Here is a 16,136-nt window from a genome sequence, read left to right as displayed (position 1 = left end):
GGGGTGGGGAATTCCAAAGAGTCAAGTGCAGAGAAGGCCACAGAGGATGAGGGCTGGAAGATGCCCAGTGAATTCCACACTTGCAGGTAACTTTAGTAGAGTAGTTGATGCAGCAGAAGTCAGACTGCAGCCAATTGAGATGTGAATGGGGGAAGGGCAAAGTGATAAATAATGGCCAATAAGCACCAACCGGTCTTTTTAATGCTGTGGCTAAAAGCAGGAAGAAAGCATTTGCGAGGTAGCCATAGGGGACAAGGTGGTCAACACAGATTTGTATTTGGTGTGGTCTAGATGGGGGTTATGAGAGCTTTAAGCCTGCTTGTTTATAGGCTAAGGGGAAGCTGAAGGGGTGTTTCCTGTGAAGGTGATGGGAGAATCCAGGGTCAAGGGCATAGGTGGACAATTTGGAATTGAACAGCAAATACATCTTGTTCTCTGAGCCTTCAGGTAAGGTTATAACAATGGGTGTAAGAGCAAACAAGTTTATCTTGCCTGGCAGCTTCCATTTTCTGAGAAGTATGAGGCCTGATTGTCTATGAAATAGAGGGAGAGGTGCAGGAGTTGAGTAAGGAAATTGAGAGGAATGATAAAGGTTTAGATTGAAAAAGGACAGTGAACAAGAAAAGTTGGAGGGACCCACAGAAGTTGGAGACCCTGAATATCTAGCATATCGCTCAGCCTAGTTGCGTGATTTTTCTCTAACTCTTCTCAGCCATCTAGATTGGAGAAAAGCCACTTAATAAAATCTTTTATTAGGGCTGGGATTGACTGTGTGGGTGCAGCAGAAGGGTAGAAATGCAAGCAAAATGAGGAGCAAGTGCAAGCCTACTTCAGTCAATTCTGTGTTCTGAGCTGGGTGGAAAGGAAAGAGGAGACCTGAGTGGAGCAATAGACCTGAAGACAATGAGTGAATGAGGATTCTGAAGTTTTCATGAAAAGGAGAGCTGTAGTGGGGAATCAGAAATTGAGTTATTCCTGGTGACGAGGAGACTCGTGGCATTGGTCATGGGTGTGAATGGATGCAGAGGGGTGGACATGAAGATTCTGGGAGTTGTGGCAATAAGGGCAGTGAGAAGCGAGTTTGCTGGGTTGCGCATATGGACATGGAAGTCACCCTGGGCAGAAATGGAGTATAGAGAGGGGCCTAAGACTTCAGTGAAGGTGTAGAAAGGACGGGAGGTAAATGTATGACAAAAAGGAAAAGGGGCAGAGCCAAATTGTACAAGGGTTTGTGTGGAGACTGGAGGGTGAATGGCCTGGATCCAGCATTGGGGAGGGAGGAGGAGCCAAACCAAGAGGAACATGAGAAACGTCCTAAACACAAGGTTTTGGATTTTTAGTTTAGTGCATTTCCTCAAAGTCATATTTGGTTCTCTGATGATTTGTTTTCTTATTTTCCGGTGTCTCCTCAGACATTTCGCATTGCACCCTCAATGTGCATCACTAAACCAGAAGTTGATTTTGCAACAGAAGTATTTCGTTCTGCCTTAACCCAACACATGGAAAGAAGAGCTAAATAACATTCTCAGAAATAAAACCACAAGTCTCAAGAATTTGCCACTTACGTTCAAGGGTGAATTTGAAGAATTTCAGAACCACTGGTATCCAGAGAACACCTGCAGCTCTCCATAGGCGCTGTAGAAGACATGGTTGACTGCCTACCAACCATATTTATTAGCAGAGCCCCTATTATCTTGAGAACTCCATTCTTCAGCAAAAAGATCTCCCCAGCTCAGAGAATAAATCCTAATTAGTTTATGTTAGGTATGGTAATTTGATTCCCCTTTGCAGTGATTGGTTTATGCATGAATATGTGATGTATTTTTGTCCAACAAATCTTGAAGAAAAATATTTTGGTGGAGGTGCCTTCAGGGAAAGTTTGCTTCATCCCTCACTCTTCAGCTCAAGAAGAGATGTCTTATTCTTGCACTGAGAACACCGTATGTCCATAATGAGATTCCTGGCACCATATCAGCTGTCTTGAAGTCATGAGGACAACCCTTTTTGGTGAGGCTGGAAGATCGATGGAAGCAAAGTGCTTAGTGATGTCAATGAGCTACTCACTTAAGCATTCCTGGAGCCACCCTACCTCAGGGCTTCTTGATATATGAGGTAATAAATTCCTTCCACTGTATAAGACTTTTTTATTTTTCACTGTTACGGTCAAAACCATCCTGAGAAATGAGGCAGAAAATACCCTCAAAGAAACAAGTTTCCCTCTCCTTTAACTCTCTTAAAACATCTATCAGAGCCTTCTTTTCTTGTCGTTACCTATTAACAACACCCTACTCTGGTCTGAACCCTTATTACTCCTATTGCAATACTCTCAAAGACCATAATTTCCCAAACTCTAGTCATTAGAATACACACTTATATAATTTCTCCATAGAGGCATACCACTTGTCTTAGGTATATTTTTCCTTAATTTGACTTTTTTACTAAGATGTACAGTAAACTTTCTGTAATTACAATAAATGATAAATCAATCCTACTTGTCATAAGTAGAAAGTAACCATAAAAACAGAGTGAGCAGAAAACAATGTAATTCAGTTTTAGCAAGATGCAATTTTTACAAATGTTCTCAGCCTGAGTCCTATTCTTTCTTTGTTCAAAAGGGAGATTAGAGAGTAGTCAAAATGCCAGGTGAGGTGGCTCATGCCTGTAATCCCAGAACTTTGGAAGGCGATGGCAGGCAGATCACTTGAGGTCAGGAGTTCAAGACCAGCCTGGCCAACATGACGAAACCCTGTCTCTACTAAAAATACAAAAATTAGCCAGGTGTGATGGTGCATGCCTGTAATCCCAGCTACTCGGGAGGTTTAAGTTTGAGTTTTATTGTTTCCTTTTCATATTTTACTAAATTCCTAAATTGTGTTTTCAGTGTTCTTCCCTTTTCCTTTATCTTAAAGGAAAAGGAATGTTGGAAGTAGAGGGCTCCGAAGGAGAACTGGAAAATAAGTATTGACCTTTCTTGTTCAGTGTCCCTGACTGTAATTTTCACTGGTAAAGAGGAGAAGAAGAACATTCCAGGCAGGGTGAACTACAGAAGCAAAGAACTAAGATGCATGACATGGAAAGAATGGTGGAAATAAAGCTCAAAAAGCTTGTTTGAGGACAAGGAGGTGGTGGTTGCGGTGAGTGGAGATCGTGCCTTTGCACTCCAGCCTGGGTCCGTTTCAAAAAAAAGAGAGAGTATTTGAAACATGTTAAAAATATACTGACAAACTGAGAACTTCTCCTAAATACAAACAGAATAGGGTATGGAGACCTGAAGAGAAATCACTTTCTCAGCATGTGATTGAATGCGTATCAAAAGTTCTGTTTCTGTTTGAAGCTAATTGTTCTCATTTTCTAACCCCTCCCCACCACCAGGTGTCTGTTCTGCTGATGCATCTTACACCTCACTGCCAGATTTGTTCCATCAGGCATTAACTGAAACTAGCATTCCCTGGCATAAAACCTTCCAGCAACTTGCCATTAACCCCGGATGAGGTCAAAACCCTTTAACAAGAAGCCCGATGCTGTCTAGTATCCAATATCCAAATAGAGTGAACACTTTAGAAATGTTCTGTTTGGGCACAGTAGAAAGATCATTGGAATAAGAGTCAAATGACCTGAATTCTAAATCCAGTTCTCCCCCTTATTTGACCTGAATTCTAAATCCAATTCTTCCCCTTATTTGCTATAATTGACTTTGGGCAAGCCTTTTAACTTCTTTTTAACCTGAGTTTGTTCTCAAGAGTGTAAATATTTGCCCTTCCTACCTTCCAGAGTTTCCTTGGGGATAAAGTGACCCTGTGGATGTAAAAGTGCTTTGCAAACCAATGACCTAGACAAATAGAAATTTCTTCCTTTCAAGCCACATTTCTCCTCTTTCTTTCACTACAAAATATTTCTCAAGAGCAGTTTTTGTGCCTTACTTATACCTCTTTGCCTCCTACCCAAGTCCCAACCACTAGGATTTCATTCCTGTTTCTCATTCCTTGGAAATGCCTTTTCAGAAGGCACCTAGTAACTTCTTTAAAATCGAAACTTAATATTTCCTTTAAATGGTCTTTCTGAACAATTGCCACTTCCTTCATTAGCTTCTGCAGTGTGGTCCTTCTATCTCAGATGGCTTTCTCAGCCTCTTTTCTGGCAACTCCTCAACTACAAGTTTCTGTCCTAAGCTGTCTCCTCTTCCATGCTATACTCTCTCTCTATAGGCAACCTTACCCACTTCTGAAATTTCACCTACCTTGACTATGCTGAAGACTTCCAAATATTTATCTTTAGTCCCCCAACCCTTTTTCTGAGCTCTAACCCCAACATTCCAGCTCTCTGGACTCTGTCATTTAGATGTCACAGGAACACTTCCAATTCAACAGATTTAACACAAACTCTACTAAATATCTCCTCCAAGAATTCCTTCTTTATTAATGGTACCCTTTTAATCTCAGGCTTACAATGATTTAGATCATTTTTTCCCCTAAGTTATCTTTCTGCCCTTTATATGACTAAGTTTCATGAATACCTTCTCTGACATAATTATTTCCAGTATGACCCATTTATACCCAAACTGCCTTAATTTGGACCATCAGCTCCCTAAACTGTTTAAACTGCTTTCTAACTGGTATCCTGGACTCCTTCCCAATCCATCCTCTACATTGATACCAAAGTCATTTACTTAACAAATAAATATGACCATGTCTGTTGTTTCTGGAAGCATTTGGGGTTTCCTATTGCCCAGAGAACAAAGCCCAAACTCCAACTATTATGGCATTCCAGACCTTCACAATTTGTCTCCAAACGAGCTTTTTGAGCTTTATTTCCACCATCCTTTCCATGTCATGTTCCTTAGTTCTTTGCTTCTGTAGTTCACTCTGCCTGGAATGTTCTCCTCTTTGCCAGTGAAAATTACAGGGTCAGGGAGATTGAACAAGAAAGTCAACACTTACTTTCCAGTTCTTCTTCAAAGCCCTCTACTTCCAACATTCCTTTTCCTCTAAGATAAGGAAAAGGGAAGAACACTGAAAACACAATTTAGGAATTTAGTAAAATATGAAGAGGAAACAATAAAACTCAAACTTAAAACCAATAACAACAACAACAAATGTCTCCAGCAAGATCCCTGCTACTGCCAGGACATCCTCTCCAGGAAGTAGGAAGCTGAGAGATTTAGTCATTCAGGTGAATTCATACAACATATTCCTTGTGGTTCCCTGGGTCTTACAGAATCTTTTATATACCTAACTATATCCTGCTAGTTTCCCACGTCCAAGGGACATATTAATGTCAAAGTCAGAAATGAAATTCCAAAAGGTAGCCAGGTCCTGAGTCTCATTTCTTGACTACGAAGGCTACATGGCTGTACCCCAGTTCCTGCTCATCAGGATAAACTGCAACTGTTTCTTGAAGAGCAGTTGGGGATTAAAGATGAGCAAGTCATCAGAAGCATGGGAGCAGGAAGGGCAAAAATTGTGGCCATAGAATGCATATGGCTGTTCATTTCTTTCACTGGCTTATAAGCATGATGGATTCCTCCCTCTTTCCATTTGGAGTCGTGGGCAGAGGTTTAGCACCCCCATTTTTCTCCCTTCCTTTTTCTGCTCTCCCCACAGGCAGTGGGATGTAAGCCAGCTTACATAAGGCAAGGAGTCCACATTCTTGCCAAGATTTTTTAAAACTTTTTTTCTTGTTAAAATTGTCTAAAGTGAAAATAATGAACACTCAGCTCAAGTAAACCTTTTTCACACAAGGAACATATTGATAGTCAATCGTGATTAGAATATGCATTAAAATGTTGGCAACTGTTTAAAAACACTTCAGATGCCAATCTACTCAGGAGGGAGTAAATTTTTTTTAACCTTTTTTTTGGAGACAGTCTCATTTTGTCGCCCAGGCTGGATTGCAGTGGTGCGATCTCGGCTCACTGCAATCCCTGGGTTCCAGCAATTCTTCCATCTCAGCCTCCTAAGTAGCTGGGATTACAGGTACATGCCACCACACTTGGCTAATTTTTGTATCTTTTTAGTAGAGATGGTGTTTCACCATGTTGGCCAAGCTGGTCTTGAACTTCTGACCTCAGGTGATCTACCTGCCTTGGCCTCCCAAAGTACCGGGATTACAGACATGAGCCGCTGCATCCAGCTGGGAGTAATTTTTTTAAAAGTCCATCATGCCGGGTGCGGTGGCTCAAGCCTGTAATCCCAGCCCTTTGGGAGGCCGAGACGGGCGGATCACGAGGTCAGGAAATCGAGACCATCCTGGCTAACACGGTGAAACCCCGTTTCTACTAAAAAATACAAAAAATACTAGCCGGGCGAGGTGGCGGGCATCTGTAGTCCCAGCTACTCGGGAGGCTGAGGCAGGAGAATGGCGTAAACCCAGGAGGTGGAGCTTGCAGTGAGCTGAGATGGCCCCACTGCACTCCAGCCTGGGGGACAGAGGGAGACTCTGTCTCAAAAAAAAAAAAAAAAAAAAGCCCATCATATCAAGTTTTGTTTATATCATTAGTAATAATAATTATTGTAAAATAATACCTATAAATTAGTAATACTCCTATAAATTAGTAATAGTAATTTAATAAATTTAATAAATTCGTAATACTAATTAACACCTATATTACTAATTATAATAATACAACACTACTTATTGTAAAATGACACCTATAAATTAGTAATATTTTATTATTATAAAATACAGTCCTATTTGTATTGTAACACTCCAACTTGTATGTTGGTGTAACTTTTAACTTTCTAGTAATTCAAGCTAATTTCAAAAGGTATCTGTAAACCATGGGAGGACTTAATTCTTCTTCCACCTTCAAGTTTCACTTAAGTCTCACCTTTCCTGCAAGGAACAACAAAAGAACAATAGAAAACATGGCAGCATTTGCTACTTCCTCATCACAGTGTTTAAATCCGAGCATCATAGTCATCATTCAGAAGTGGTGTTGAAGACTGCTGGGCCCTGCACCAGTTTTTTGCTCTCAGTTAATTAAAGCTGAACGCTCACTTCCAACTGAGGCACAATCAGTAAAAATGGCACAGCTTTGCCCATGGAAAAGGTGATGGTAGAATACACACCCCAAAGTATCTCAACAGAAGCCAAAGGATCACTGAACTTAAAAAGAGTAAAGTCATAGAAACAAAAGCTTTATTATATGAATCCCTTTTGGTTCAATGAAAATAAAGGAGATAAACCTAGGTCTGATGGGTGTCAGATGTAGGGAGTGTTTGGTAGATCTGAAGACACTGTGAGATGAACCCATGGTGGAAAACACTCATAGAAGAGAGCTCAAAAACACAATTTAATCAAGAACAGGGTTTGAAGGGTCACTGCAGACAGCAGCTAGTGAAAAAACAAAATTTTAGATTGGAGGGACAACATGATGCAGTGGAAGGAGCCCACATAAAGTCTCCATTGGATTTGTTTTGGGTAAATTAATCCCTCTGAGCTGAAACTTCCTTGTATCCAAAAAGATGATCATATGGATCCCCTTGAACTCTTGTGAAGATTTAAAGAATACACTGGCAGCTTCTCCAATAATATTAACTTTCTCCTTAGGATTCCCTGCCGTTTCACCCAGAAACCCCTTTAGTTGGTGCTTGGCTGTCACCATCTTGAGCCAATGTTTATTTCTGTGCATATGTTTTATTTCCTTAACTGAATTCTAACTACTGGCAGGGTGACCTTCTCTTATCCTCTTACGCTTAGTGCCTAACACAGTGCTCCTCAGAGAAAGGGAAAAAGTAACTCCTAATGGGAAATAGATTCTCAGAAATACATGCTTAGATGACTTTTTCATTGAGTGAACATTGCAGAGTGTACTTACATTAATCTACGTGGTAGAGCCTACCACACAGCTAGGCCTTGTGGTATAGAGCTATTGCTCCCAGGCTGCAAACCTGTATAGTAGGTCACTGTACTGAATACTATATGTAAGAGTTAAAGAAAGAGGAAAGAAACATGAAACATGGCTCAACAGTCAAAGGTGTGCTTATTTTAGAGAAATAAACCTGAGAGGGGCTTCTGTCTGATTTTGGTCAGGAGTATTCTCTCTTACAGACTAAGAGTATATATTGGTTTTAGAGTGAGGGGCCTTTTCACAAGCTTGGAATGTTTATGTGTTGGGGAGAAGTTTTATGGTGGGGTTGAAATGTCTCTGGGCAGAGGGGAGGTTATCTTGGGGCTGACATTTTTCCAGCCAGAGGGAGGTTATCTCGGGGCTGGCATCTTCCTGACCAAAGAGGGTTATCTCACATCTGGCATGTCTCTGGTTGGGGAGGGGTCTGAAATATTTCCAGTCAGAGATGTTATTTGTGGTTTATGGTCATGCTAACCTTAGCCATTAGGCTGATGCCCTTTGGATTTAGGTGGTTTTCGATTAATGGTGGTGCTTGTCCAAGAGGGTGATGTTCCCGTTATGTCACTGTAGGCAGTTGTAACACACAGCAAGTATTTGTATATTTAAACATATCTAAATATAGAAGACATACAGTCAAACTACAGCATAAAAAATAATTGTACACCTGTTTAGGGCACTCACCATGAATAGAGCTTGCAGGACTAGAAGTTGCTCTGGGTGAGTCAGTGAGTGCATGGTGAGTGAATATGAAGGCCTAGGACATTCCTGTATACCACTGTAGACTTTATAAACACTGTACCCTCAGGGAACACAAACTTTTTTAAAGTTTTCTTTCTTCGATAATAAATTAACCTTAGTTTACTGTTATGCTGTTTTTACTTTATAAACTTACCTTTTGTTAACTTTTTGGCTCTTTTGTAATAACACTGTTTAAAACACAAACACATGGCACAGCTTTACAGAAATATTTTCTTTGTTTATATCTTTATTCTATAAACTTTTACTGTTTTTAATTTTTTTAAGTTATTTATTAAAAACTAAGATAAACGCAGTAGGCTAGGCTACCCAAGGTCAGGTTCATCAGTTTCACTGTCTTCCACCTCCACATCTTGTCCCATTGGAATATCTTCAAGGGCAATAACAGGCATGGTGTTGTCATCCATGATAACAATGCCTTCTGGATAACCCCTGAAGCACCTGCCTGTGGCTGTTTTACAGTTTTAACTTTTTTCTAATAACAAAAGGAATATACTCTAAAATAATGATTTAAAGTATACATAAACCAGTAACATGGTCATTTATTATCATTATCAAGTATTATGTACTGTACATAATTGTACGTGTTAGACTTTTGTCAACAAAAAGAGTCAAACTGTAAAATATTTGAAGAGATTTATTCTGAGCCAAATAGGAGTGACCAATGACCCATGACACAGCCCTCAGGAGACCCCAAGAACACATGCCTAAGGTGGTCATGTTACCAGACAGGGGTCCCAATCCATACCCCAAGAGAGGGTTCTTGGACCTCACACAAGAAAGAATTCAGGGTGAGTCCGTAAAGTGAAAGTAAGTTTATTAAGAAAGTAAAGGGGCTGGGCGTGGTGGCTCACGCCAGTAATCCCAACACTTTGGGAGGCTGAGGCGGGCAGATTGCCTGAGCTCAGGGGTTCAAGACCAGCCTGGCCAACACGGTGAAACCCAGTCTCTACTAAAACACACAAAAAATTAGCTGGGCATGGCAGTCTGTGCCTGTAGTTCCAGCTACTCAGGAGGCTGAGGCAGGAGAATTGCTTGAACTAAGGAGGCAGAGGTTGCAGTGAGCCGTGATTGCCCCACTGTACTCCAGCCTGGGCGACAGAGCCAGACTCCTTCTTGGAAAAAAAAAAAAAAAGGAAAAGAAAATAAAGAAACAAAAGAATGGCTACTCCATAGGCAGAGCAACAGCATGGGCTGCTCAACTGAGTACACTTATGGTTATTTCTTGATAATTTTCTATGTGTATACTTATGGTTTAGCATGATCATATGCTAAACAAGGGGTGGATTATTGATGAGTTTTCAGGGAAAGGGGTGGGCAATTCCTGGAACTGAGGGTTCTTCCTTTTTGTAGACCATATAATGTAACTTCCTGATGTTGCCATGGCATTTGTGAACTGTCATGGCATTGGTGGGAGTGTCTTTTAGCATGCTAATTCATTATTAATTAGCATGTAATGAGCAGTCAGGATGATCAGAGGTCACTTTGGTCACTATCTTGGTTTCAGTGGGTTTTGGCAGGCTTCTGTACCACAATCTGTTTTATCAGCAAGGTCTTTGTGTCCATTTCTTGTGCTGACCTCCTATCACATCCTGTGACTAAGAATGCCTAACCTTCTGGGAATGCAGTCCAAGAAGTCTCAGCCTTATTTTACCCAGCCCTTATTCAAGATGGAGTTGCTCTGGTTCAAACACCTCCGACAGTTGGACTACAACTAGGTTTTACACATTTTAGGGAGACATAAGATATCAATCAATATAAGTAAGATGTACATTGGTTCAGTCTAGAAAGGTGGGACAACTGGAAGTGGGAGCTTCCAGGTTACGGTCAGATTCAAAGATTTTCTGATTGGCAATTTATTGAAAGAGTTTATCTAGGCCGGGTGCGGTGGCTCAAGCCTGTAATCCCAGCACTTTGGGAGGCCAAGACGGGCGGATCACGAGGTCGGGAGATCGAGACCATCCTGGCTAACACGGTGAAACCCCGTCTCTACTAAAAACATACAAAAAACTAGCCGGGCGAGGTGGCGGGCGCCTGTAGTCCCAGCTACTCAGGAGGCTGAGGCAGGAGAATGGCGTGAACCCGGGAGGCGGAGCTTGCAGTGAGCTGAGATCCGGCCACTGCACTCCAGCCTGGGTGACAGAGCGAGACTCCGTCTCAAAAAAAAAAAAAAAGAGTTTATCTAAAGACCTAGAGTCAATAGAAAGAAAATGTGTGGGTTAAGAAAAGGGATTGTGGAGACCAAGGTTCTTATTATGCAGATGAAGCCTCCAGGTAACAGGCTTCAGAGAAAATAGATTGTAAATATTTCTTATCAGATTTAAAAAGGTGTCAGACTCAGTTTATTCTCTTTGGATCAGGAAAAAGTCCTGGAAAAGGGAAAGAGAATTATCTACAGAATGTAGGTTTTACCCTACAAGAGACAACTTTGAAGGGCAATTTCAAGATATGGCAAAGAAACGTACTTGTGGTTAAAATATTTTGATTTCCTTCCTTATCTGTTATGTGATGTTATGCCAGAGTCAGGTTGGAAATCAGGCCACATTATATAGGGTTAAATAAAACCCCTCTGATGAAACTTTGTGGTTTGTGGGGCATGACTCCCCAAGCCCCTTGGATAGGAATTTGGGCAAGAGAAGAAAAAAAAAGTCAGAGTTTAGTCCCCACTTTTATATGACTGGCAGTGCAGTGGTTTATTTCCACCAGCATCACCACAAACGATAACTCAATGGCACGAGAGTGACAGGAGTTTTTCAGCTCCATTATAATCTTATGGGACCACTGTTTTATATGCAGTCCATTGTTGACGAAAACATTGTTAGATAGCACATGACTGTATTTAGAAATATACATAGTTAGAAATAGGTATTTAGACATATATGTATATTTAGAATATTAGGTAATTAAGTACCAAATCTTATTTTAGAAAGAAAAAGAAGCCATTCTTAGATGAATTGTGAGAAGGTCATAATAACCACAGGAAGAATCTATAGGCTTCCCGGAAATCTCTTATTCATTCCCTGAGGGGGTATTGCAAACCTTGCACTCCTCAGACCCTATCTCACATCCCTGTCCTTCTCACCCTCAATAAATGATTTAATTTATCAGAAAAACAATGAAAGTATCCAGCAGGAATTCATATTATATCACTCTCCTGGGTAACACTTGCTACTACCATCCTGCTGTCTAGACGCCTCTTGCTTGCTGCACCAGCTGGTGCCTCCCTGCCTTTTCCCAGCTGTCTGCTTCCTCTCCCCAGTCTTGCTGGTATCCCCACCTCTCGCAGGGCTCTGCAAGAGTACCCCCGCCAAGTCCCAGGCTTCACTAACTGATGCCCACTTCACTCTTCACAGAGCCTATATTCACTTTCACAGTCAGGCTTTTGTTTATGTAAACATTTGCCCCTCCCTGTACATTCTCCAGGATCTTGCTGCATATTTTTTTTTTTTTTTTTTTTTGAGATGGAGTCTCCCACTGTCACCTAGGTTGGAGTGCAGTGACACAATCTCAGCTCACTGCAACCTCTGCCTCCCAGGTTCAAGTGATTCTCATGCCTCAGCCTCCTGAATAGCTGGGATTACAGGTGTGCACCACCATGCCCAGCTAATTTTTATATGTTTGGTAGAGAAGGTGTTTCACCATGTTGGCCAGGCTCCGCTTAAACTCCTGACATCCAGTGATCCACCCACTTCAGCCTCCCAAAGTAATAGGATTAAAGACTGAGTCACCACGCCTGGCCCTTGCTGCATAAATTACTCCTTCTCTACTAGATTTTCAACTTCTATGTTCCTCTGGGTTCTTCCTCTTAGCCTATAAATGTGCTTGTCTTTCCCGTTTAAAAAGAAAACACTTTCTTCAAACATATATTCCTTTCAAAAAGTGATGCTGCTGGGAAAACTGTCAGGGGCTCTGCTATGTCACTCCCTCATTCCTGCTCTCTCTGTACTCTGCAGGCTGACTCCTGTGAACCAATTCTTGAAAGAAGTGCCCAATAACCCCCTCATTGCCACATCCAACAGAAATGCCTCAGCCTTCATCCTACTTGACATCTCTGTGACAGTTGAGACTGTTGGTCACACTATTCCAGAAATTCTCTCCCTCTCTACATTTTTTTTTTTAATGGTTCCACAGCCTTTCATTTGAAATCACCTTTGCAAAAATTATGACGGTGAGAAAATTATGGCAGTGAAATGGATCTGATTTAAACGACCCCAGCTTGCCCTTCCCTTAATTAACCTTGGGCTTTTGGGACAAGCTAACTTTGGAAGACATTTAGGTTATCATTTAAATGATTAGAGTCCTTCCTCAAAACTCAACCACCTTTGTAAACCTAATGAAAGGCCGTCAGGCTGGAGGAGAAAAGAAGTCTGATTTTTGCTAAGGGTAGCCATTATTCTAGGGATCCTGCAGTTCATATCACTATTAAAGATTGGCCTTTGAGTTATCTTTTCAGATTTTTTTGCATGTCTGACACTCATGACTCCACTTGGACCCGATGGCTCTTATGGCCCCACCCAGGAGCAACTCAGCTCAAGAGGGCAGCTTCATCCCCTTATGATTTAATCTCCATCTCAACCAATCAGCAGCAAGCACCTATTTCCGAGCCAGCCCCTTCTTTTTTTCCCTAACCTGCCTCTGAAAAACCCCTAATCTACAACCCTTGGACAAGACAGACTTGAGTATGAACTCTGTCTCCCACATGTCATGGTCAGCCTTGTGTCTAATAAACTCTTTCTTTACTGAAATGTCATGGCCTTTATTTGTGCAGCAGGCAGGAAGAAGCCATCAGGCAGTTACACACTCTTTTACTACCTCTTAGATCCTGTCCGTTCTCAGGTATTAGTTTATTTTTAGTTTATTCCCCAATGCTGGTGTGCCCCAGGGATTTTATTTTGACCTCATTTTTTTCCCTTTCTCTGTACACTTTATCTGAAGTGATTTCATCCATTATCCATGATGGCTTTACTGTCTAGATGCTGAGGATTCTAAATACTCCTCCAGGGTAACTCCTCCTGAACTTACAGATTCATATCATCAACAACCAACTGCCTGAACATTTTCCCCTGGGTACCTACTGCATTCTCACCCTCCTCTCTGAAGGGCATATGAACTACTGGCTGTGGGAGATATTGTTTGATCCACTGTCTTCTTGTCATCCTCAACTATGCAAGAGCTAAGCACTTGACTATTCCTGTTATCTCTTCCCCTGCTCCAGTGCAATGCTGCAACTTGCAGGCATCACTAATTGCTACTTGAAGCACATTTTTTTTTTAAAAGCAAGGAGGTAGGAGGAGAGTGGAAATTATGCCAGAATGAAAATATGTTTTTTAATTTGTTCTTCCTAAGATGGCATTAGGGATAAGGAACATCAATATAGTAAGTGTACCATAGTAGGTGTGTTATTAATAACTATCATCTCAGCTGAGGTGGTCTCTAGCGAGATCAATTGGGCACCTGTACTTACCAAGACCTGCCACAGTGGGACCCTGATTCATACTTCTCAGGTGGTTCTGTGCCAGTTTCACACACCTGGGCAGGTGTGCCCTTTTTATTTTTGAAAAATCCCTGGCGTCAACTCCTAAACCCTGAGAGCCATTTACAGTAAACCCTTCTTCCTTCTTTCACTGATATCCCACCCTTCTTCTTCTTTTTAGCAGAGAGCTCCTTCCCCGACCAGGAGTGATGCCTCCTTTTACTTTGCCACTGCTTCTCATATTTCCTCAAGGAGAATCTGTGAACTCAGAATCAACTCCTGCCTGACTCCTCTAACCCTTCTAGGGTATCATGGGGAGAGCTGGTGGTGGATTTTTGTAGAAAGAAGTAAGATATATTTTCATTCAATCCTTTAAGTGCAGTAAAGAAAATGAAGAAAACAGTTTAATTTCTGTATTAAAGTTTTGAAGATTCAGATTTTGCCACTCTTGAAAATATCTTTCAGAAATGCATGCTGTCTAGATGCATAATTGAAATATATATTTGAAAATGTTGAAAGACTCACTTTCTTGATCTTGAAACTTACTACAAAGCTACAATAATCAAAACTGTGTGGCACTTGCATGAGGACAGACATATAGACCAATAGAACAGAATAGAATAGAATAGAAGTCCCAGAAATAAATTCTCACATATATGTTCAATTGATTTTTGACAAGGGTGCCAAGACCATTCAGTGGGAAAGGACAGTCTTTTTAACAAACAGTATTGGTAAAACTGGATATCTACATGCAAAAGAATGAAGTTGGACCCTTCCCATATTATATATATTAATCCAAATGGATTAAAGTCTTAAACATAAGAGCAAAGATTAGGATAAACTCTTAGAAGAAAACAGGTAAAAATCTTCATGACACTGGATTTGGCAAGGATTTCTTGGATATGGCACCAAAAGTAGAAGCAACAAAAGAAATATAGATAAATTGAGCATATTTGAAATTTAAAACTTTTGTACATCAAAGGAAATCATCAAAAGAATTAAAAGTCAGTCCTGTGATGTGAGAAAATATTTTCAAGTTATATATCTGGGCCAGGCGCAGTGGCTCACGCCTGTAATCCCAGCACTTTGGGAGGCCGAGCCGGGTGGATCACCTGAGGTTGGGAGTTTGAGATGAGCCTGACCAACATAGAGAAACCCCTTCTCTACTAAAAATACAAAATTAGTTCGGTGTGTTGGCCCATGCCTGTAATCCTAGCTACTCCAGAAGCCGAGGCAGGAGAATCACTTGAATCTGGGAGGCAGAGTCACCATGAGCCAAGATCACACCACTGCAGTCCAGCCTGGGCAACAAGAGTAAAACTCCGTCTCAAAAAAAAAAAAAAAAAAAAAAAAAATTATATATCTGATAAGGGATTAATATCCAGAATATATAAAGAAGTCCTACAGCTCAACAGCCAAAAAATCCTTTAAAAATGGGCAAAGAACTTAATAGTTTTTCAGTGATATACAAATGACCAGTAAGCACATGAAAAGATACTCGATATCACTAGTCTTTAGAGAAATGCAAATCAAAACCACAATGAAATATCAATTCACACCTCTTGGAATGGCTATTATCAAAAAGCAGCAAATCACAAATGTTGGTGAACTGTGGAGAAATTGTACCCTTGTGCACTGCTGGTGGTAATGTTTTCTGCTGTGGAAAACAGTACAACAGTAGTTCATCAAAAAGTTAAACATAAAATTACCACGTGATCCAGGAATTCCACTTCTGAGCATATACACAAAAGAATTGAAAGGGTCTCAGATATTTGCATACCCATGTCCATAGTGGCCTAATTCACAATAGCCAAAAGATGGAAATAACCAAGATGTCCATCAATGGATTAATGAATAAACAAAATGTGTTATGTACATACAATGGAACATTATTCAACCTTAAAAGGGAAGGGAATTCTGATATATGTTTCAACATTGATGAACCTTGAAAATATGCTCAGTAAAATAAGTCAGTCACAGAAGGACAAATATCATATGGTTCCACTAATATGGGTGAGGTACCCAGAGTAGGCAAGTTCATAGAGATAGAAAATATAA

General features: G+C 40.8%; 1 protein-coding gene across 3 annotated transcripts in view; it reads left to right on the top strand.

Annotated features, from left to right (window-relative positions):
* The window catches only part of AGXT2 (alanine--glyoxylate aminotransferase 2), a 42,885-nt gene extending 41,332 nt beyond the window's left edge, over positions 1–1,553 (top strand). For all 3 annotated transcript variants that reach the window (XM_025388369.1, XM_025388370.1, XM_025388368.1), the window contains one exon: positions 1,413–1,553. In XM_025388369.1, coding sequence (XP_025244154.1) covers positions 1,413–1,520 — 108 coding nt within the window. In that variant the 3' untranslated portion in view covers positions 1,521–1,553. The remainder of the gene's footprint in view (positions 1–1,412) is intronic.
* The last annotated feature ends 14,583 nt before the right edge of the window (positions 1,554–16,136 follow it).

This window comes from Theropithecus gelada, chromosome 6, assembly GCF_003255815.1.
Source record: "Theropithecus gelada isolate Dixy chromosome 6, Tgel_1.0, whole genome shotgun sequence".
Classification (NCBI taxonomy): domain Eukaryota; kingdom Metazoa; phylum Chordata; class Mammalia; order Primates; family Cercopithecidae; genus Theropithecus; species Theropithecus gelada.
This window is presented reverse-complemented; position numbering and strand designations above follow the sequence as displayed.